Below are 23,328 nucleotides of genomic sequence, written 5' to 3'. Positions count from 1 at the left end.
GCTCTGAAGCAGGAGTTAGTTCACGTGAGGCACCAGAGCGAGCGGCACAGACCCTGCCCTCGCTGAGCACATGCCCAGAGTAGTCACGCATGCAACTTGCGAGAGCAGAGGATCTGGGAGCTCAGGGGCTTTGATCCCAGGAAGGGGAGGGGCTGGAGAGGTCCCAGGCAGTGTGCCCTCTGCTGTTGCTTCATTCTCCTTCTCTGGGGCACCTCCTGGGAGAGGGCAGGCCACAGCCCAGGGCCCAGTCAGGCCCTCTGGGTGAAGACCCTGGTAGGGAAGAAGGTGAGATCTGTGCACACTGCGGGGTCCTGAGCTGGGCGGGCAGGGGCTGGTCCTGTGCTTGGGCAGCCAGCTCCCTGGCCTCACACTGAGGGCGACTCCTCTCCCATTTGTGCGTCCTTCACCCTGGCCAGAGGCGGCAGGTGGCTCCCAGCCGGCAGTGGCCCCAGCGCACCAGGCATCCGTTTCTCCTTTAAGCGTCCCTGCTGGGCTGACATTCCCAGGTAGGCTGCACCAGTAGCCTTTCATTTTCATGTCGCTAGCGTTTCATCTAAAAACATCTGCACAGCCTCAGGATTGAATCTTTCCAGGAGCGACCTAACACGGGTGTCACGAGGACGAAGGCATTGCTTCATTTCCACCGAGAGGGGCAGGCTGGGTGGAAGGGGAGAAGCTGGTCCTCAGAAGGAGCTTTTGCTCCCAGTTTGCCTGGTGCACAGCCTGGGGTTGGCGTGGCTGTGTGCCCTTCTGACTGCGGGGGCAGTGATGGGGAAGCTGGGGAGCTCTGGCATTGCAGGGCCACAGAGGAGGCCCAGGGGCCCAGGGAAGCCAGCCGGCGGTCACTGGGCACCGTGGATAGCCCACCTCACTACTGCCCAGGCTTCAGAAATCATGAGTGCACAAAGGCAAATAATCACAAAGGAGACAGCTGGAATGATCTGGAAAGTGTTGGAATTGCAGGGAAGGACAGCTGAGCTCTCTTCTGATCTGCCCCTCCCAACTCCTTGCTCCCAGCAGCTCTTCCCTCCTCCCCAAGCAGCAGCCACAGCAACCGACCCCACAGGACACCGAGGTGTCCAGGGCCCCCTCAGCGCTGTGTGTGTGTGTGTGCGGTGTCCTCACAGTCCCTCTGAATGAGCATGGCTATCACACTCATTTACAGAGGGAGACTGAGGCACAGAGAGGTGAGCCGTCCCAGCTGGCCTGGCCACAGTGTTTAGGGAAGGCAGGCTCTGCCATCCACGACAGCCATCTTTCTGAAAGTCAGTTTCTTAGAAGCCTTAGCATTTGTATAATCATCCTTGGAATTTATGCTAAGAAATGAGGCTGGGAGATCAAGATGGCGGCGTAGGTAAACACACCTAAACTGCTGCCATGCACAACAATTTCAAAACTACAACTAAAAGACAAAACGTCTATCACCCAGAACCACGGGAAAGCTGGCTGAGGGGAAGCTCTACAACTAGACTGAAAAGAGAAAGGAGCATTCAGGGCACAAATGCTGAAACACTGAGGTACGGGGGCGCGAGCGCGATACGGGCTGGCAGTGGATCCCGGCTGGAGGATGGCATTGTTTTCTTCAACTGGAAGAGAGACAAGCTCCCAATCTCCCTGAAATCATTTCTGGAGAGAAGCTAGCTTGTCTGCCATCGAGTTGGAAAGTGAGGGTTGCTTGCAGAGCTGCATGCAAGAAAAATTGTTTGCTGTGTAAGGGTGGGAGACATGGGGAGACGTGGGAACGCAGTCTGAGAGGCAGAGACAGCTGACAGGCAGCCATTGCTGTTAGCCACTCCCCAGCCTAGAGATGCCCTGAGACTCCGCCCCACACAATCTACAAACATACCCAAGCTCCAAGCAGCGGCTTTTGAATATGAATGGCCTTCTCTAGTGCAGTTTAACCTAGTAAACTTGCAACCTGGTGCAGACAGCTCCAAAGCCTCCACACTCCAAGCAGGGAGGAGAGGACTGTGGTTCTCGCTGTAGCTCCTGTAGGGTGGCCTCAGACAGTAGCTGAACTGCACACCATTGGAGATCCAGAAGCCAGTGTTCCTAGTAGTCAGTTTCAATCCCTCACACCCATAAGTGACACATTCGGGAGACAGACTCAGTGAGCACCAAAGCCCCACTGAAACAAGGTGTGTCTCCAGTGCAGCAGTTCTTCCTTTATAGACACAGCAGGTCCTCACAGCCAATTGTCCTGGAGGTCAATTCCTCCCAGTGTACCAATAGCAATCAAGGCTTAACTACACCAAGACTTTGCACTCAGCCCACAAAGGGGTGTACCAAGAGCGACCATCTCAGGTGATTGGGGAAGCTGAGCTACTGGCCCCTAGGTCACCTACCACACAAAGTCACTCCATCAACACAGGGAGGCAACCAAAATGAGGAGACACAGAAGCATGTCACGAATGGGAGAGATGAAGGAAAGTAAACTACTGGATGACACAGAGTTCAGAACTACATTTATAAGGTTACTCAAGAATCTTCTAAAAACCTTTAAGAAACTTGATGAGACCTCCAAGAAGCTTAGTGAGACCTTCAAGGACCTTAATAAGAATGCCAAAAAAATGAAAAGGACCAGTCAGAAATTAAGCATATAAAGAATATACAGAAACTCAACTATAGATCAATGTTCCCCAAGAGTCAAACCAAAGATCTGGAATATGAGGAAGCAAAAAACACCAACCAGAGAGGCAGAAAGAAAGAAGAATCCAAAAGTGTGAGGACAGTGTAAGGAGCCTCTGGGACGGCTTTAAGCATACCAATATCTGAATTTTTTGGGGTGCCAGAAGAAGAGAGAGCAGGATATTGAAGGCCTATTGGAAGAAATAATGACAGAAAATTTTTCCTACCTGGTGAAAGAAATAGACTTACAAGTTCAGGAGGCTCACAGACCCCAAACAAAAGGAATCCAAAGAGGACCACACCAAGACACATCATAATTAAAATACCAAGGGCAAAAGACAAAGAGAGAATCTTGAAAGCAGTAAGAGAAAAACAGTTAGTTACAAGGGAGTACCCATACAACTGTCAGCTGATTTCTCAACAGAAACTTTGCAGACCAGAAGGGAATGGCAAGAAATATTTAAAGTGATGAACAACAAGAACGTACAACCAAGATTACTCTACCCAGCAAAGCTATCATTCAGAATTGAAGGTCAGATAAAGAGCTTCACCGACAAGATAAAGTTAAAGGAGTTCATCACCACCAAACCAGGATTACATGAAATGCTGAAGGGTATTCTTTAAGAAGAGGAAGAAGAAGAAAAAGATAAAGGTAAAAATTATGAACAACAAAAAGACATCAAATACATACTTACCAACAAGTGAATCTAAAAACCAAGTGAATAAAAAATCTGAAGAACAGAATGGACTGGTGAATATAATAGAATCAGGGACATAGAAAGGGATTGGACTAACAATTCTCAGGGGGAAGGGGGTTTGAGGGGTGCGGGAAGAGACTGGACAAAAATCTTACACCTATGGATAAAGACAGTGGTGGGGGTAAGGGCATGGGGTGGGGTGGGGAATCAGGTGGAAGGGACCTATGTGGGTTAAAAAAAGAGTAACACCTATAATAATCTGAACAATAAAGATTTATTATATAAAAAGAAATAAAAGATATAGAAAACAGGTTGCTCATGTTAGCACTAACGATAGGAGACAAGTTAGTAAATTATGCAGCATCTGTACAAGAAAGCTGTTGAGACCTGAAAACTCTGCCATCTCTCAACGTCTGTGGGAAAGGAAAGCTGCACTAAATCATTAAATGAGATAGCAGGCTCCAAACAGTACCTGCCTTGGGACGGCATGTTTGCTACACCCACACCCCATGGGAAAAGGTGCATCTGGTGCTCTGTGGTGTCCAGGAGACCTGGCATGGATGAGCATCTGCTTTGCAGTGTCTGGCTGTAAATGCAAGAGGCTGTTCTCAGCAAGCCCACCAGGGAAGACCCAGGCTAGGGGTGTGGGAGAGCATGGCTCCTCAATACTTCTCATTCCTCATGGAGACATGCTTGTGGCTGCCTGACCAAGGTGAGCTCCCCATTTATTTATTCTTTTGTTTCCCTTGCCTGAGAAAACATATCCAAAAACATGACTAAGACCAATGTCAGAGATTTTATTGCCTGTGTTTTCTTCTAGGAGTTTCATGGTTTCAATCTTACATTTCAGTATTTTATCCATTTGAATTTATTCTTGTATATGGTTTCATTTATCTTGCATGTATCTGTCCAGATTTCCCAGCACCACTTATTGAAGAGACTATATTTACCACATAGTACATTTTCCCTCTTTTGTCATACATTAAGTGACCATATTGGTATGAGGTTATTTCTGGCTTCTCTATTCTTTTCCATTGATCTATGTGTGTTTTTATGCTATTACCATGCTGTTTCTATTACTGCAGCCTTGATATCAGGTGGTGTGATACCTCCAACTTTGTTCCTTTTTTAATTTATTTTATTTTATTTTTTAGAGAAAGAGTGAAGGAAAGAGAAAGAGAAAGAGAAAGAGAAAGAGAAAGAGAAAGAGAAAGAGAAAGAGAAACATCGATGTGAGAGGGAAACATATAGGCTGCACTCTGCATGCCCCCTACTGGAGATCGAGCCCCATTCCAGGCACTACCTGGCTGGGAATGGAACCGGGAACCCTTCAGTGCGTGGAAGGATACCCACCCAAGATTGCTTTGGCTATAAGGGGTATAATGTGGTTCTATATAAATTTTAGGATTATTTGTTCTAGTCTTGTGAAAAATGCCATTTGTATTGATGGGGATTGCATTGAACATATACACTGCTTTGGATAGTATGAACATTTTAATGAAGTTAATTCTTCCTTCCATTTATTTGTGTCTTCTTGAGTTTCTTTCTTCAATGTCTTATAATTTACTGAGTATAGGTCTCTTATCTCCTTGGTTAAACTTATTACTAGGTTTTGCAATTGCAAATGGTATTGTTTTCTTAATTTCTCTTTCTGGTAGTTTGTTATTGGTATATAAAAATGCAACTGATTTCTGACTATTAATGTTGTATCCTGCTACTTTGTTGAATGTATCAGTTCTAACAGTTTTTTTTTTTAATTGATTTTCGAGAGAGAGGAAGGGAGAGGGATAGAGATAGAAAGATCGATGAGAAAGAAAAATCTATCAGCTGCCTCCTGCACACTCCACACTGGGGATCAAGCCTGCAACCAAGGCATGTGGCCTGACCAGGAATCGAACTGGTGACCTCTTGCTTCATAGGTCAATGTTCAACCACTGAGCCACACCAGCTGGGCTCCATTGATTATTAGGGAGTGGAAGGAGGAAAGAAGGGAGAGGTAGGGAAGGAGGGAGGAGGAGGAGGATGAGGGGGGGGGGGGAGAGAAGAGAGAGAGAGAGAGAGAGAGAGAGAGAGAGAGAGAGAGAGAGAGAACAGATACATGTGAAAGAGATACATTGATTAGTTGCCCCTAGCATGCACTCTGACGGACTGGAAATTGAACCTGCAACCCAGGTATGAGCTCTTGACTGGGAATTGAACCCTTTGGTGCATGGGCTGATGTTCTAACCCCTGAAGAACATAGGCCAGGGCTCTAATCGTGTTGTTGTTGTTTTATATTCCTCACCCAAGAAAATGCTTAGAGGAAGAAAAAGGGAGAGAGAAAAAAACATTGATGTGAAAGAGATTTGATCAGTTGTGCAGGATTGGGGATTGAGCTCACAACCTGGGTATGTATTGAACTGGCAACCTGCTTGGTACCACAGATTTTTGGGTTAACCAACTGAGTCACTCTGGCTAGGCTCTAATGGCTCTTTGGGGTAATCTTTAGGATTCTCTCTATATAATATGTCATCTGCAAATAACATTTAAAAAATATTTTGATTTTTTTACAGAGAGGAAGAGAGAGAGATAGAGAGTTAGAAACATCGATGAAAGATATCGATCAGCTGCCTCCTGCACTCCCCCCACTGGGGATGTGCCTGCAACCAAGGTACATGCCCTTGACTGGAATCGAACCCGGGACCTTTCAGTCCGCAGGCCGATGCTCTATCCACTGAGCCAAACCGGTTTTGGCAAATAACATTTTTACTTCTTCCTTTCCAATATGGATGCCTTTTATTTCTTTTTCTTGTCTGATTACTGTGGCTAGGACTTCAAGTATTATGTTGAATAAGAATGGTGGACATCCTTGTCTTGTTCCTGACCTTAAAGAAAAACGATTTTAGCTTTTCCCCAGTGAGTATGATATTAGCTGTGGCCTTTATTATGATGAGGTATGCTCTGTTTACTTGCACTTTGCTGAGAGTTTTTATCATAAATATAATAGATGCTATATTTGTCAAAAGCTTTTTCTGCATTTACTGATATTATCATAAGGTTTTTATTCTTCATTTATTTGGTATGTCACATTAATTGATTTGTGAATATTGAATCAACTTTGCATTCCAGGAATAAATCTCACTTGATCTTTTTAATATATTGCTGAATTCGGTTTGCTAATATTTTGTTGAAGATATTTGCAATTATTTCATCAGGGATATTGCCTATAATTTTTTTTGTAATGTCTTTGGTTTTAGAATCAGGGTAATGCTGGTCTCATAAAACAAACTGAGGAGCATTCCCTCTGCTTCAACTTTTTAAATAGTTTGAGAATAGGTGTAAATTATTTATGAATACTTGGTAAAATTTACCTGTGAAGCCATCTGATTCAGGACTTTTGTTCGTTGGGAGTTTATTGATTACAATTTGATTAGTAGTTACTGGTCTGTTCAGATTGTCTGTTTCTTCTTGGATCAATCTTGAAGGTTGTGTTTCTAGGAATTTATCAATTTCTTCCAGATTGTCTATTTTGAAGTAGAAAGAAAGCAATCTATGACCCCATTTCTTATTATCCTGGTACTAAAAAGATGCTAGCCACAGTCTCCTCAGTTGAGACCGCTGTACCGATGAACCTGTGCCCCATCCCCTATCTTGCAGCTGTGAGGCCGTCCATGCCGGGCTCAGGCACAGGCTGTGCTCTGTGGCCCTCAGTCCTGGGGCTGGCGCTTACCCTGTCGCCACTGTGCAGCCCAGTGGCCTGTTTCTTTAAGGTGACTTGCTCCCCGTGTGAAGGCAGCTGATACTCTCTTTCCCTAAAACCACAGGCTAGGGGGTCTTTTGAGGTCGACTCTCCTTTCCATAAAGCCTGGGGTGGGGGTGGAATTGTGCCTGGGCTTCCTTGGCAAGATGGTTCTTTACCTATCAGGCAGGTTTTGTGAAGCATTTCACCTGACTCTGAGCCCCTCACCCGCCCCCAACACACACACACACACACACACACACACACACACACACACACACACACAGTTTTTCATCTATTTTTCTGAACTCAGTAGATGCCTGAGGACATAAGTGCTCAGGTTGTGATCCCTGTCATTAAATTCCTGTCTGGGTAGAGGCATTCCTGTGGGCGCTGGGTGGAGCATTCCCAGGGGAATGGGTCTAGGCAGCAGCATGAAGCAAGCACTGCGCCCCTGCTTCCCTGGGTCTGTTCAGGTTTGTGTCTCTATCTGAACAGGATCCTGAGGGCAAGCTCTAAGAGAAGATGCAGCAGAAGAGACCTGGGTAGAAGCCAGGATCTGCTCTCTTTCCCATCACAGATAACCACCCTAGCTTGAGCTGTCATGAAGCTCTGGTGACCCTGCAGTGTGGAGGATGGTGTGCCCTCTCCCACCGTGCTCCTTCCCAGCCCTGGCTACTGCCCATCAGGTCCCACCCAGCACACTCCCCGCCCCCAGCCTCCCTGCTACCGTGTTACCCCGAAAATAAGACATCCTCCGAAAATAAGACCTAGTGCATGGAAAGATAAGACATCCCCTGAAAATAAGACCTAGCGCAACTTTGGGAGAAAAAATTAATATGACACTGTCTTATTTTCGGGGAAACAGGGTAGGATATAGGCCTGAAGACCCTCCCCTCAGCCACTTGCAAAGGTCCGGTTGTCCACCCCTCTCCCTTCTGTAGCAGCCATGGCACTCTGTGGGACCCTTTGGGCTGGAACAACTCCCATGGGGGCCGCTCCCTGGCAGGTGTCAGTGGGATGACGGACCTGGGGCCAAGCAGGGCAGACAGAGGCCAGGCCAGGCTGCTGCAATGTTCTTATCTTTGTCCCCACCCCTCTCATTTTTATATCAGAAATCAGTCCCCACACACTTGCCTCTTGCTAGAACATCCTCCTCACCAGCTGAGGAGGAGAAACTAATTGAAATCCTGGAAGAGCTGGCGCAGAGATTTAAACCGGCCAGGAGCCAGAAACACGAGAAGGTGCCGAGCAGGGACAAAGCATATTCACTTCCCCTCCCCCCCAAAGATGCCGTTACAGTGAGGAGCCTACAAGGGGTGTAACTTTTATTTTAAAATAAATACGACTATGGTTGGGAATAAGCTAGCCTTCATCTTCCAGGGTTTCACACAGATTCTCTTCCTGTGTCAATCTCTCATTTATCTGAGAATGTGATTTTCTTTAGATTTTTGCATTACTGTCAGTGTGAGGGGAGCAGAGGTGGGAGGAGTGAATGCACTGTGCATCAGCAGAGGGCGTAACCAAGGATAGTGGCCATTTACATAAACAAATTACATGAGGCCTACTTTACATTTGCTTAAGATTAGGGGTGGCTTCAATAATGCACCTAGCATTCTAGTGCTACGGTTAGATAAAACCTCTAAATTACACCATTTTACTTGTTAGTGACTTCAGGGAAAGTTGTAACAAACCAATGGACAGATTCAGAATATATTTACACACCTTCTTGGTGCTCAAGGAGACATACACATAACTGACCGCCCACAGCGGAGGGACACCCAGGTGCTGATTCAGGTTCTCAGCCAAGAAGCCCAAGGAAGGGGTTTTCTGGGTGGCTCTGCTGGAAAGGCCAAGCAAGCATGGACTCCACTCGACTGCACCTCTTTTTCTGAAGGAGGAAAGCCGGGCCTTGGAGGCTTCGGGGCACAGGTGGGCTGAGGGAAGGGCGCCACCAGGGGCAGGGGCTGAGGGTGAAGTGCTTCCCAGCCACCCCACTCACTGGCTGTTGGACATTGTGCAGACCGTTGACTTCTTCCCGCCTACTTTCCTGTCCATAAAACGGGCCTAATGATGTCAGAGAGGCCTTCCCTGGCTGTCTTTGCCCTGAAGCCCTTTGTCCTCACTTGGAAAGTTTAACTGCAGGTAACAGAGGACATAACAGGGACTACATGCTACAGCCCATTTGCTGTGTTCAGAGTCTGGGGTGAATGGTGGCTCACCTTTGCTGCTGCTCTCCTAGGGGTCCTGACAGCTGAGCCAGAGACCTACCCCCACCCTCATGGTTAACCCAAAGCAGGTTGCTGGGGTGTACATGCCATGTGCTATAGCTGGACAGCAGCAACGATGAGGCCACAGATGCAGATAGTTTCCACAGATATTTATTTTAAACCATGGAGGCGACTTTGCGTTGCTAACGTACATTGGTAATGGCGACACGTACAGTTCAGTTGGAGGGAAGCACAGTGGGAAAGTGAGCAGAGTTTAGATACATTCCCAACATTCAGCAGCATCTGAAGTAGAACTGAATAGACATTTTAACACTGTAGGGAATCCCTGCTCAGTCCCACTTGATCACATTCAGGAAGTCAATGTCAAGGCTGCTTGGTTTGGTTGATAGAATCAGTGACAGAAACCACATTTGAGAAATCTGTTCTATCTTCAGGCTTTTTACACCGTCAGTTGGATCCCTTGGAGAATCTCACTTCAAAAAGAAAAAAAATATCCTCAAGTAACATGCCCACTGCAGCCAGGCTCTGGGGTGGCCACAGACCGCTGGGCGGGCAGAGGAGAATGTCCACGCCCCTGGTTACGGCTACAGGGGTCGACGGGCATGAGGTGGGGCTAGCACCTTCCCTGTTGTCCAGTTAATAACAGTCTTACTTTTCATAGGTTTTCTTTCACAAAACAGTACATTGAAAAAAAAAAGTCATTTAAAAGCAAGGCAAATGGCATAAAACACAATATACATGAGAGTACAATGGTTACCAATAACACAGTATTTTGGTCCATACTTCATATTGGTGTATGCTACTGACATAAGGTTGTCATCCATTTAAATGGGAAAAAAAGTGTATGTAAGTGAAACATTCCCCCCCCCCCCCACCCAAACCATTTCCCTTTCTATGTTATAGTTCTCCCTCTCATGTTTCCCAGAGAACCAAGAGGGGAAAAGGGGAGGAGGAAAGAATCATGAATATCAAGGCCAGATTCTAAATTTAACCTTTTTTAAACCAACCTGTAGTCCCTGACACTTTCTTCCAAAGAAAGTCAGATACACTTTTGACTCATAAACATGAACATTTTAAGGCAGAACAGAAGACAAAGATGTTGCAATATGCTCCCATTTATCTGAGCTAAGTCAGTCCCCAGGTTCGGCCACTGACTCCATAATGACATTCATGGAGTCACAGGATCTTGGGCCTGGAAGGGTTCCTAAGGACAATCATCAAACTCCACCCTCATTCTGGGCGTGGCCTCCTTCCCACATCACCGACAAGGGGCCATACTGTCCCATTCCCGGCCTGGGAAACTAACAGGAGGGATCCCATTCCAACTTTGGACAGATCTAATTTTTAGATATTTCTTTGGTATGTTAGGCCTATATATGCTTCTCGGAGGGAAGGACAACATTTAAAGACAAAATTAAAACCCCTCAATCAGTAGTATATGCTACATGGTTGTAAAGTTAAAGTTGAAATATGAACATGGATGTTCTGAAACTAAATTATGGACATATGATACTTGGGTACTGAAGGTCAAAGGCAAATGGAAGGAACAGCAGGAACTAGAAAGTGCCAAGCCCCGCGGTGAGAGGTGGGGTACCCCTGCCTGGCAGCGCCCCTTTCACTGTCACTGCATTGAGGAAAAAGTTCCCTTCTGCTTGGAGAGGGCCACGCCAGGAGGATTGATCACATTGGCCACACTGCACTGAGACAACGCTGCTTCTGTACCAAAGGCTTGGCTCTGCATGTTAGTGTGGTGCCAGCTGTCTAGAACAATCTCCTCCTGCTCAGGTCAAGGTCATTCCTTTGCAAGGGGAGAAGCTAGCTCAGCCTACTTACGTAATTGTGCCATTAGATCCCTCCAGGCCATGTCCTTGCATGGTCTCCGGCTCTATCCGCCTCAGTGCCTCCAGCGAGCTGCCGTGTACCCGGAAGTTCAGAAATTAGTTACCATGGGTCTTTTTAAGAAAACAATTCTAGGCATTTCCAAAGAAAAAGTAACTCTGATACTAGCCTGGATGGCAGGAAAACCTTGTCTCTAAAACTGATGAGCCTCTAGGTAAACACACGCCTCAAGGCCAATATGTGTGGCCTCCCTCTCTGGAGTCAGGAGCATCTGTGTCTCAGAGTGAGGAGAGCACAGGCTCCAGGACTGCGGCCCAGAACTTGATATTTTTTGGCAACTGCAAACCACCGATGCAGCAGGCTGATGCCAGATCATGGGCCTTTGTTTCTGCAGGCTGGAAAGTCATTTCCTTCTTCAACTCACCCGTCAGCTCGCTCCCAGATCAGCAAAGACTTTCCTCAGCCAAGTCCCTCTGGCCCCACCCACCCTGTACTGAAATGGCCCATCTCCACATCTGCGTGGCCTCCGCTCTGGCCCGGAAATGGACCTTGTCATCCCAGGCCCAGTTCCAAGCCTGGCAGAGAGGGAGCCCTTACCAAATGGTTGGCCGAAATGGACTGGAATCTCAAGGATTATCCAGATAACTGAGCATTAAAAAGGAACTTAATTTCTGTGTTTTACAATCAAATTGCTAGGTATCCATGTTTTCACATCAGGAAAAATTTAACTTAGCATTATTTAACTTAGCAAAATGCTTCCCTTCACTTTAAAATGTAAATTTTAGCAAACAAGGGCTTTATACAATAAATTATATGAAAAGGCAAAGAGTGTCATTTGATGAATATTTATATTCAGTAACTTTGATACATAGTTTAGAGCTATCTCTTTGCTTAAAAGTCAAAACTCAGGCTTTAAAAATAGATTAATGTTAAGCAAAAACAAATTATGCTTTAAAAAATTAATCTCAAAACATGCAATGTTCCATAGGAAGGGCAAATGCTGTAGCCCCAGCAACTCACTCAAGGCCAACTTGTTATGAGTCTTCACACAACTGGGCTGGAGGTGCACTTACAACGTCCCTGGATTTCCACTTAAGTATTGCCACTGTGCGGTCTGTGGGGAAAGTGCAGGGACGTTTATACTGACGAAGACCTGCAATAATTGCCTTATTACATGGTACCCCTCTACCCCATAAACACAGGGTCAAATCTGCTCGATAAGGAACAAACCTGGTTCCCCAGGAGCCCGGTCTCAAGGCACTGAAGTCGCTCCCCTTGATCGTGCCATTACCAGGTAATGTTCAAAAGCAATTTGCTTGAAAATCCTTCTTTTAGATTCTCTTGTTTACACCTCAGCTAGTCTAAAGCCTGGTAGAACTAGTGCTTTGTGCATGGAACATTCTAGATCTCTGAAGATCCCTTCCAGTTTCATGATTTTATGATTCTTTGAATAATTCAAACAAATATATCATGGTTGACTGACCTCATATAAAAGACACACAACATCAAGGGCTTAATGTAAAGCCACCTTTGCTACTGTGGAGACATACAGGCAGTCAAAGGTTCCAGTAATATCGTTTCTTTGGAGGAACTGAGAGCACGTGATTGGTTTGATCCTACCAAAGAAAGAACTACGTGCAGTTCTGCCACTTTCCCAACAGAGCCATGTAGGCCTCGCCTGCCAGAGCTCTGTGTGTCGCAGTAATACAGACAAAGGCATGTAAAGTGCAAACCCAACAGGGCAAAGCAAGAACCGAGACAGTCCACATGGATGGGGGAAGGCAAGTGCGGTGCAGCTTCCTCCCTTGGGGATGGAGCTCCATCTCCATAAGATGCCTGGGAAGACACCCAACACACAGATCGCCGAGTTACAAAAACAGTGAGATTCAACATAATTCACAGTATTACAAACAGACAGATTCAAGCACCCATTTACTTGAGGAGAAAGAAAAGGGCAGAAAAATGGATACCCTGACGTAGCTGTGGTTTGTGATTGCGGCTCTCTCACCAATGAAGTGTCAAGTGGTTTCAGTCTCCGAGTGGCTCTATGGACTGGGGTACAGCCACGCTGGGAGGGAGATGGCCACAGTGACGTGCAGGGTCACAGACAGAGCCACCGAGGTACACGTGTGATCCCACAGGGACAATCACCTTCCCAACGGGGTGTGAGTCATCCAGACCTGACCAGGTCCATGCCTTTCTAACACTGTGTCTTCCTCTGCGTGTTCCAAAAGCTGGGAAACAGTGGTCCATCCCTATTGTTCAATTCCAACATAGTTCTCCATTATGTACAACTTAGCAATGGCTGCAGGTTCTAGTAATCAATTACAAAACAGACACCTGGATATTTTTATTTAATTCCCTTTTTAAAGCTCTCTCACAGAGCAATCATGCAGTAAGGACTCTGACTTTAACAGCTTGATGGCAAGCAAGGTTAATGTGGAAGGGGCCAGTGAAGGGACAACTGGTAATCATTTCTGTGCACACACACGCGTGCGTCTGAGCTTAGGGATGGCCAGTGGGCTGGCCTGATGTCTCGGGTGATGACTGTTGTGCCCTGTGGCTGACGGGGAGCACCGATGCTGCAGCAGTCACTGTGGGAAGCTCCTTCCGCAGGAAGCAGCTAGGTCAGTGTTAGGGGTGGTACCAAAGTATGGTTGGTAGTTCATTTGGTTAGAAAGAAAAGTAATTAATGATCATGAGTGAAAAATTTGCTTTCCAGTAAAGGAGAAATAAACCAGGAGAATTTAAAATACTACCACTAAAAAATGGTCAAATCAGAAGTGAACAGGAGACGGTGGAGGTAGAACTTGGAGAGAATGGGCAAGTAATTGGGCTGTTAACCTGAAAGTTTTATTTAACCTGATAGTAATCCCCAAGAGAGTTAGCGATTCCCACAAAACCCCCCAACAGGTGAGGGTTGAATGAGGTGATGACATGTAATGAGCTTAGAATGGGGCAAGCACATAGTGCATGCTTGCCCACTCATTTAAATTCTACTTTTATAGGTGAGAATAAGATTTTTTTTTAAAGGAATTCATTATTGTGAGTTGAATCACTAAAACACAGAATATTTCACTTTTGTCAAATTTGATTAGATTCCCTTAAAATCAGAGTTCTTCACACTGATTTTCTAAAGCCCCTTTTTACATTTCCAACAGGAAGACATGAGAGCTGTAAGATTCAGTACCTTTTATGTATAAGTGTTCTAGTTTTTAAAGGGGGAGAAAATACAGATGGTGAGGAAGAGAACAGGATTCAACCTCACATAACGAATATGGTCAAGTTCAGAGGTGATGTCTCACACAAAAACTAGCTTAAAACACCTTTTTTTTTTAGGACATAATATTTTGTTTGTTTTTAATACAAGTGAGGGAGAGCTATGTCAATAAAACTAAAACATGAAAGGCTCAGAGGGCTCCAATTGAATTAGAAATGATCCAGGCACTGATACTTGAAGCTCTGAGTTATAATCATCTACTCCCATGCTGACAATGGCTGGGAACAGCTTTCTCAAGGCATTTTTTAACATGGGAAAGACAGAGAAAACGGAGGAAGAAACATCAGGTCATTTCTACTTGATATAAGAACATGAATAAGTTAGACATTACAATCGTTCTTCAGGTGATTCAAGAAGTCAGTTGGTAAGTCCACATGAATGGCTTTCCGAATCTCTCAACTGAAGAGAATTTCTGGGAAAGCAGAAACACTGTTTATAAGGAGGTAAATACATACACTCTGGTGAAAGCAGATGAAGGCGAGAGTAGATACATAGAGAAGAAAAAATGCTGACCAGGCGATCTGTGCCCAAGTGAAGAAAACATGGAAACTGCATTAAAATGACCAAAAATACCCTGAACAGACATTTCCCTCATTTCTCCGACACACAAAGCAACAACTAAAACGAAGTATTGAAAATATAAAAATTAAACACTCCACAGAGTTTACAGTATACTCAAACAATGCAGCAAGCCAGATTGTACAAACCATTTGTTAAAAAAATATCTTCTTTTATATTGTATGAACAAGTTGAAAGAGTCCCCTCCAAGTGTTCATTCTCCGGCTCACCACTGTGCGCAGGTAATATGCAAACTCAGCTAGTTTCCTTAGGTTCTCTCTTCTCACACGTCTGCTTTACAGCTCCAGTAACGATTTGGATTAGAACCATCATTTCTTGAGTAAACACTATCTTTCAGATGCCTGGGAGTGTCATCAAGATACTACTGGGGTCATATCCCACAACTGTCAAAAGAAAAAGGAGATATACAATGAACTAGAATTACATTGTGTTGATGATAACCAGTCCTTATAATTAAATTCCAGTAAATTTTTTTAAATTTAAGAAGCAGCTAATTATACTAACATGATTCTGAAATCTTTAAAATAGTATTTTCCATCAAAAAGTACTATAACATAAACCTCAAAAGCAGGACCATGGCAGCTGGACATCTTTATCCGGCTAATGGAGACTAAAAGCGATTAGAGCCATTTAAGGGGGAGGGAACTAAACTATAGTAGGCAGCAAATGGGTGCCCCGGATTGCTGTGTCCTTTCAATATCTTATCACTTTTAAATTTCCAAACAATTCAAGGGGTCCATTTTAAAAAATAAAGGATCTGAGACTCCAGAGTTTATTTTAAACTTGCTTAAAGTTTCAGAGACGTGGCAGCTTCCAAAAGGGGTTATTTAAACCAACGTGTCCTGCTGCTGCCTGTAAGGATGGGCCAGAATGGGCCTGGGAAGCAGAGCTCAGTGCGCTGCGCAAGCCTGTGCTGTATGCCTGTGTGTTTCTCAGAAAACGAGGCAGGTGTGGCCCCTTCCATCGGGACCTCTGCTGTGGTCCTCAGAGGGACCCTGGGGGACTAACTGGTCTCACGGGGAAAAGGTCTTGTTTATTAACTGTTGGCTCATCAACTTCTACCATTCATTCAACGCTCATCTCAAATCCCTCCTCCTTCACAGGGCCACCTTCAGCAGCACCGCCTCCCTCAATGGAACTCTTAAAGCGATTCTTGTCTGCATTCCTCTTCTGCCACTGCATATGTGATCTATTATTAACTGTCTTTTTAAGAGATGTCTCCAACTGACTAGCTGCTCCTTGCAGGAAGAGCATGTCTTATGTTGGTGTGCACACCAGGGCCTGGCATGGGCCGTGTATGTAAATGCTCACTGCCGCGGGAGCCCTTCCGAGCAGGTTTCACATAGCCGCGGTGCTCCTGCATATCACACAGGGCCAAGCAGGGAGAGCTCCTACGTGAGAGCTCCTACCTTAATAACCTTGTCGGTTCCCGAAGTCAGCAGCCATCCCCGAGTCGCATCGAAATGCACGTGCACAATGTTGTGTTTACTGTCGTGGAAAGTGGCTGTGGGCGCTCGTCTGGAGGAAGCAAAGAATGTTTTCAAGAGTGAGGAGTCATGACATGGGAATGAAAGGTATCTAGAGTGACATTAAACTCTAACTTTTAGCCTAATGGCTAAACAGCCTCACTGTTAGGAATGTTGCTCAGATCTACCTTTATTCCCTGGTGGACCTGGTAAAAAGTTTTTTTAAATAAAGGATTCTGATATTCTCCAAAATGGGAAAGAGTTTCAAAAGTCCCTTATAGATTACCGTATTTTTAGGACCATAAGACGCACTTTTTCCCCCCCAGAAGTGGGGGGAAAAAGTCCCTGCGTCTTATGGTCCAAATATAGCCTACACATATACTGTAAAAAAAGTTTTTTTACTTGCCCGGCTCTGTGTGGTCTCTGTGTGCTTGCCCGGCTCTAAAATGGTTCTAAATGCTGCTGTTTACTTTACAGGGTTGATTACATGTGTTTATGACTGTGATGTTGGGTTTTAATGCATATAAAATATTTTAGGACACTATTTGTTTCAGAATCTTTCTTCATTTCCCTTCTCTAAAAACTGGTGCGTCTTATGGTCCGGTGCGTCTTATGGTCCGAAAAATACGGTACTTGTTGCTCTAATAGAGCCTATGAAAATCTCTGTGTTTTTTGACAAATTAAAAAAGAAAACGAAATACCTCAGTGCTTTGGCTAAGTCTGATCTCAGGACTTGCTGGTAAAATACTCTACCAAACACTGTTCTCTGTTCTGCAGTTTTTTAATCTGTGCATATTTTTCAGTAAGAAGGTCTGTCAGCTGCCCAGGGTCTGAAGGCAGGAGAAGAGGCGGAGCAGTGGTGTGGGAGAGGCGGCAGGGACATGGAAGGAGAAAGCTTTTCCCAAATGTTCCAGGGGGCTTTCTGAAGACGTTTGCTTTCTACTTTTAATCTATAACTAAATCTACTAGATCTTCAGCATAACAAAAGTGGTTACTTTAAAATATTCAGAATTAAGGATTTAGGTTTAATTTGCAGACCCTTAGATCTTCTAGGTCCGTGTCTTTATATATCTGTAAAATGAAGAATTAGGCTAGAGTATCTCTAAGATCACACGCAGCTCTTTAATGATAACTAATATTCATTTCATCATGAATGATGAGTGGAAAGTAATCAGTGAACAGAAATACTTCTGGAAGGGCATTTTAATTTATATATGATACAGATAAATAATAATGGAAAGCACATAAGTTAGAATTATTTGTAAAAGAATACTTTATTAATTTGCATGAATTCCCTTTAAATGCTCATTTACTCTGGTGCATTTTAAATGTTCTATTTACATGCATCTTTTAAGACACCCATCTAGTGCTTACATGGTCTTACTCTATACAAGGTGCTGGAAGTATGTGGGGGAGGGGGCATTAGACAGCCCTTTTCCTATGAAATTCTGCTGTAATTCACTAAGAGGAAAACTTGTTGCAGAGCATTCTGTTTATTTGGGGCAGTTTTTATATTCTGTATACTCATTTTCTTGAGAAGTGCTCAGGAATTCAGAGTCCAGAAGTCACTTTTTGGGGCAGTTTTTAATTAGCCAACACTAAAGAGACAGCATAGATTTGTCCCACATACTAAGTACAGACACAGCAACCTAAGGTCCTAGGTTTCTGGGCAAGACTGACCAGCCAGACTTAGTAGTTGGGCAACTGGTAGCATTTGTTTCTTAGGTAAAGTGGCTTTGCTCTTCCTGGAAAATGAAACCTGTAGAGCAAGCATGCCAAACTCAAAGGCTAACACGGGCCAAATAAACAAGGTTTAAGTTTATGCGGGCCACAAAAAAAAAAAAACGCTTCAATTTTCAAAGAAACGTAGGTTTATTTCGATAGAGACATGCTGAATACAAAGGGCTGAAATAAATGAGTAAACGTTAACATAAAATAATAGAACATTTTGCTGAAACCGGTCTGGCTCAGTGGTAGAGCGTCGGTCTGCGGACTGAAGGGTCCCAGGTTCGATTCCGGTCAAGGGCATGTACATTGGTTGCGGGCACATCCCTGGTGGGGGGTGTGCAAGAGGCAGCTGGTCGATGTTTCTCTCTCACCGCTGTTTCTAGCTCTCTATCTCTTTCCCTTCCTCCTCTCTGTAAAATATCAATAAAATATATTTTAAAAAAAATAATAGAACATTTTAATAAAAAATAATATTTTTTCTTGAACATTAACTTACCAGACACTGAGTAACTGCATAAATAAGTGTAACACAAAAAAACCTATTTTTCTTGTTCTCTGAAAATGAAATATTTCCTATTGTGCATGCCAGACAAGTCCGTACAAGACTAATGACATGGCAATTGGCTGCTAAAATATTCACTGCTAGTATTAGTGGAGTGAAATGGTGCACCTGCGTGCAAGGCATATAAGGGAAATGAATGCAATGCAATTATAGTAATCAGTCATTAGTAAACATTGTAGATCATTATTAATAATTATGTATAACAGGATATTGTAAAAATTAGGTTACAAAATTTTTATTAAAACGTTTCTTATATACCATTATATTGGCTGGGCTGCAAAAATATTAATTGTGGGCCACATGCGGCCAATAAGCTGCGAGTCTGACATGCTTGCTCTAGAGCCTGGGGCTGATTTGGCTCCTGGGGAAGATACCAGCTGGGCTCGAAAGTGACTCCTGGACTCTGAACTCCTGAGCACTTCTCAAGAAAATGAGTATCCAGAAGGCTCTGCTTGAAGAACACCTATTTGCAATGCACACACCCTGTGTTGAGTAGAGCACAGGGATGCATTCTCTGTGTGTACTCTTCCCTCCCAAGTCAGAGAGAACACAGTCTAACCCAGCAGGAGTGAGGGCACAGCAGTCGCACCCGCGGTGCGGGGTGCAGCTCCCGTTCACATCTCTCCTTCACCCTGACAATCTGCTGGGACTCACTCTTCATCCGTGATGGCCTCGTGGCAGCTGTCGCAGACCCTCACTTCAAACTCGAAGCCCATCAGGGGGATGGAGGAGCGTTTGGAGCTGCACTTGCCGCAGACGGCCTTCCCGCACTTGCGGCAGTGGTGCTGCGGAGAGAACCGGGACTCATCAGGCAGCTCGGGATATGCTCAGCGGTGATCTGATCGACAGCAGTTAGCTGAGGATGCTAAATAAGGCTGCCCCCAAACTGAAAGGGACACACCCGTCGTGTTTATTCAGAATGAGGACTGCTGGGAAACACATCTGACTGCCACCTCCCCTCTGCCTCCTTACCCCATTCTAGGTCCTCTGGTTATCATCATTATGATTTCTAGAGAAACACCCAGCAGGCAGATTATACAATAGTACAGCTGAGTGTAATGAGGAAGTGCCATCTCCTGAGATTATGCTGCCTCACGAAGAAGAATTGGAATGAACCCTGCTTCAATCCATTGTCTATACTCTAGCCACTCCTGATCTAGGTGAGCAATGAAATCAACTTCTGGTGTTTTAAGGATGACCAAACCCAAGCATGGAATCAGACTGAAATGTCATACTATAAGTAGATCCAAATAACAAAAACTAAGACAAAGGAACACCGAAATTATTAAGAATTAATAAATACCACTTCTATAATTGCATGGTTTGGTACCAATATGAGCTAAAGCATGATCCCTCTAACTCTAAGGTATATTTCAATAAGTGTCAGTAGAATTCTAAAGTCCTATCCCTTAATTACTTACTGGGGACAAATCTCTATAAAACTGAATCCAGTAGAAATGAGCTATAGCAGATAAAGGGAACAAATTAATGTGCACTCACAAAGAGATGCCATGATAATAATTTACCTTTATTTCTTCTAAGATCACAAGGTAAAGTTATTTCCACACTATTACATTTTGATGAAGCAGCCATAACACTCACCTGTCTTAGGCCAATTTTCCTACTGTCCCACATTTGCTTGAAGTTCCAGAAGAAAGGCTGATCACACTTTTGGCAGGAGTCACTGTCCAACCATTCAGGGGTCTTGTCAAATAAAACACACAGCAGGTCACAGTGAGAAACAGTAACCTAAGGTTACTTGATATAAGTTACACTGATGAAACAGAATCAGGATATGCTTATAAGAAACAGAAGCACAATTTCTCACGTTCATTTGATTTTTACTCTGGCTGTTTCTTTTCCTGGTCAGAGCATGTTCAGACCCCATCAATCTTTAAGAGCTATGTCCTTCCACACACCTTTCTCTGGGAACATCAGATGATAATAGTAACATCCCTTCCTAAATATCCAGGACTAATGCCCTATCTTACGTCTACTGCAATTAATTCATTTGTGCCATTTCATAGTTTTCTCTCACATGTCTTTTCTTCTAGAAAGCCTGCCAGCGCTGCAGAGCAGGGACTGCTTCCTCAGTCTCAGACCTCCCTAGGTGAGCACTGCACAGCACTCGCCATACCAGATACATCTCGGGATTTCTGTTTATATGATACTTGCAAAAAAATGGATGGAACCATCTCCACTGCTCATTTAGAGTTCTGAATCACTCAATAAGATTTAAAATAGTCAACAAGTACCGAGTGCTCATATATCTGGATGTCAAAAGGCATAATTTTAAGCAAGATGGCTCTAAGGACTGCCCACCAACCACCTGGTTTCATTATCTTCCTTTGGGCCTTTGTCCATCCTGGGCAAAGCCTGCCTGCTGCTCAGAATGAGTCACCCCTCACACCAAGATGTGCCTTGATGGTATTGGGATTCTTTTGAGCTTAAAGGCACTTGAGACCCTGCAAGGCCAACAAAACTTTTATCTGTCCCTTAAAGAATATCTATAGGGCAGGGCAAAATTCTAATTACTGAACATGCTCTTCTTACTGTCCTACAATGACCTTCCTTCCTTCTGAAGTCCCAAGGTGATTCCTAGCTTAGAACATCATTATTACATCATTTTCCCTCTCTGTATTTGAACCTCTCATGTATGTAAATTCTCTGACTCTCTCATATATGTGGAGTTCCCATACATATGTGTCACATTTGGTTATTTTTCTTGTTAATCTGTTCCACGTCTATTTGAAACTTAGACCAGCTGAAAGACCTTGGGGGTAGAGGAACGCTTCTTCCTCCCACAGTGCACTGAGGGGAAAGAGCCTGCTGGTCCTCTTCTGCCCAGGTTGGGCCAATTAGGCCAGGGAAGAGGCTGGGCAGACTGGCTGTGATTGTGCCTCACCTTCAGCAGCTTCCATGCAGAACCACACTCAAAGGGATAGTCTGGCCAGCATGGCTAGCACACAATGCATTGATTTCCATGCCTTTATACTGATTGGGCCAAAGGGTACTTTGAAAAACAATCTTACCTAATAAAAGAGAATCATGCAAATTTACCATCACTCTGCTATGCCCACAGCCAATCAGAGTGAGTATGCAAATTAACCCAACAAAGATGGAGGTTAATTTGCATATGTAGGTGCAGAGTGGAGTGAAGCCTGCTATGAGGGAAAGGGGGACGGCGGAGGGAGCTCCTGGAGTGGTGCTTGAGACAGAGAGAGACATGCCAGCTCCAGGTGGCCTGGGAGTGGGAACTTTCTGAGGGGCCTATTTTTGCACGAATATTGTGCAATGAGCCTCTAGTATTCTATAATTCCCTGCTTCCTAATAATAATGATCATTTTAATTAGTTACTAATAGAACTCCTGTGGATTTATGGTTTCAGCAAATCAAGTTTTAATCTTCTGAAGCATTTAATTACTGACATTTGAAAGGCATTAGATTGTGGGTAACATTTTCTTGAAATGAGATTGGGTGAGGGCAGAGAAAGAAGTTGGGAAATTGCTTTTATCTTTTTTTACAGCGTTGCTTTTCTGAAATATAAAAAGCATACACTGCCAATGGAAAAGTTTACCCACCATCATTCTAGGGAAATGAGAATATACAGTTATCTTCAATCTACTTGTCAAAGGGGATATTCAGTAAACCTATCAGTTGTTAAGACACTCAAAGATAAAAAAGAAAGTAAAACTTAGTAATATATGCTTAAAATGTCAAAGTATCCTATCTAATAAAAGAGCAATATGCAAATTAACAATCACTCTGCCACACCCACAAGTCACACCCACAAGCCAATCAGGAGCAAATATGCAAATAAACCCAACCAAGATGGCTACGGCCATAGAGAGCAGGAGGGAGGCTTGGGTTTCCCCTGCAATGGAGAAAGCCAAGCTTTCTGCCTACCCTTGCTGGCCTAGGCCTCCACTTAAGGCTACAAAGTTTCAATGATAGAAGATACATAAATCCAAACAGAAATGGTGGCAGCCATGGAGCTGGAAAGAGTAGGAGGCTAAGGTTGCCCCAGGTGATGGAGGAAGCCAAGCTTTCCACACACCCTGGCCGGCCCAGGCCTCACTTAAAGCTGCAAAATTTCAATTATAGAAGATACATAAATCCCAACAAAAATGGCTGTGGCCACAGAGCAAGCAGAAGGGTTGGTTCTGCTTCAGGCTACAAAGTTTCAATTGTAGAAGATAGATAAACCCCAGATACCAGGGCCTCCACTTGAGTTGCCAGGGGGTGTGGCCAGCCTGCAAACCACCACAGGCCCCTTGCCCAGGCCACCCCATGCCCCAAGGGAACCCCACCCTGATGCAGGACATCCTTCAGGGAAAACCAGCTGGCCCCCACTCATGCACCAGGCCTCTATCCTATCTAATAAAAGAGTAATATGCAGATTGACCATCACTCCAACACACAAGATGGCTGCTCCATGTGGTCAAAGGTCCTGCCCCCATGTGGACACAAGATGGCCACCACAAGATGGCCAGTAGGGAAGGGAAGTTGGGAGGAACCAGGCCTACAAGGGAGGGCAGCTGTGGGTGATAAGGCCAGCAGGGAAGGGCAGTTGGGAGGGACCAGGACTGCAGGGGAGGG

General features: G+C 44.5%; 1 protein-coding gene across 2 annotated transcripts in view; it reads right to left on the bottom strand.

Moving 5' to 3' along the window:
- Positions 1-9,409: 9,409 nt before the first annotated feature.
- WDFY2 (WD repeat and FYVE domain containing 2) overlaps positions 9,410-23,328 on the bottom strand; it is a 170,568-nt gene continuing 156,649 nt past the window's right edge. For both annotated transcript variants that reach the window (XM_084879439.1, XM_084879440.1), the window contains 4 exons: positions 20,332-20,433; positions 19,384-19,514; positions 16,383-16,491; positions 9,410-15,356 (listed from right to left, as the gene is read on the bottom strand). In XM_084879439.1, coding sequence (XP_084735565.1) covers positions 15,327-15,356; positions 16,383-16,491; positions 19,384-19,514; positions 20,332-20,433 — 372 coding nt within the window. In that variant the 3' untranslated portion in view covers positions 9,410-15,326. The remainder of the gene's footprint in view (positions 15,357-16,382; positions 16,492-19,383; positions 19,515-20,331; positions 20,434-23,328) is intronic.

The sequence above is a fragment of the Pipistrellus hanaki genome (genome assembly GCF_964339955.1).
Source record: "Pipistrellus hanaki genome assembly, chromosome: 3".
In the NCBI taxonomy this organism is placed as follows: domain Eukaryota; kingdom Metazoa; phylum Chordata; class Mammalia; order Chiroptera; family Vespertilionidae; genus Pipistrellus; species Pipistrellus hanaki.
Note: the sequence above shows the minus strand (reverse complement) of the source record. Positions and strands in the feature narration are given on the sequence as shown.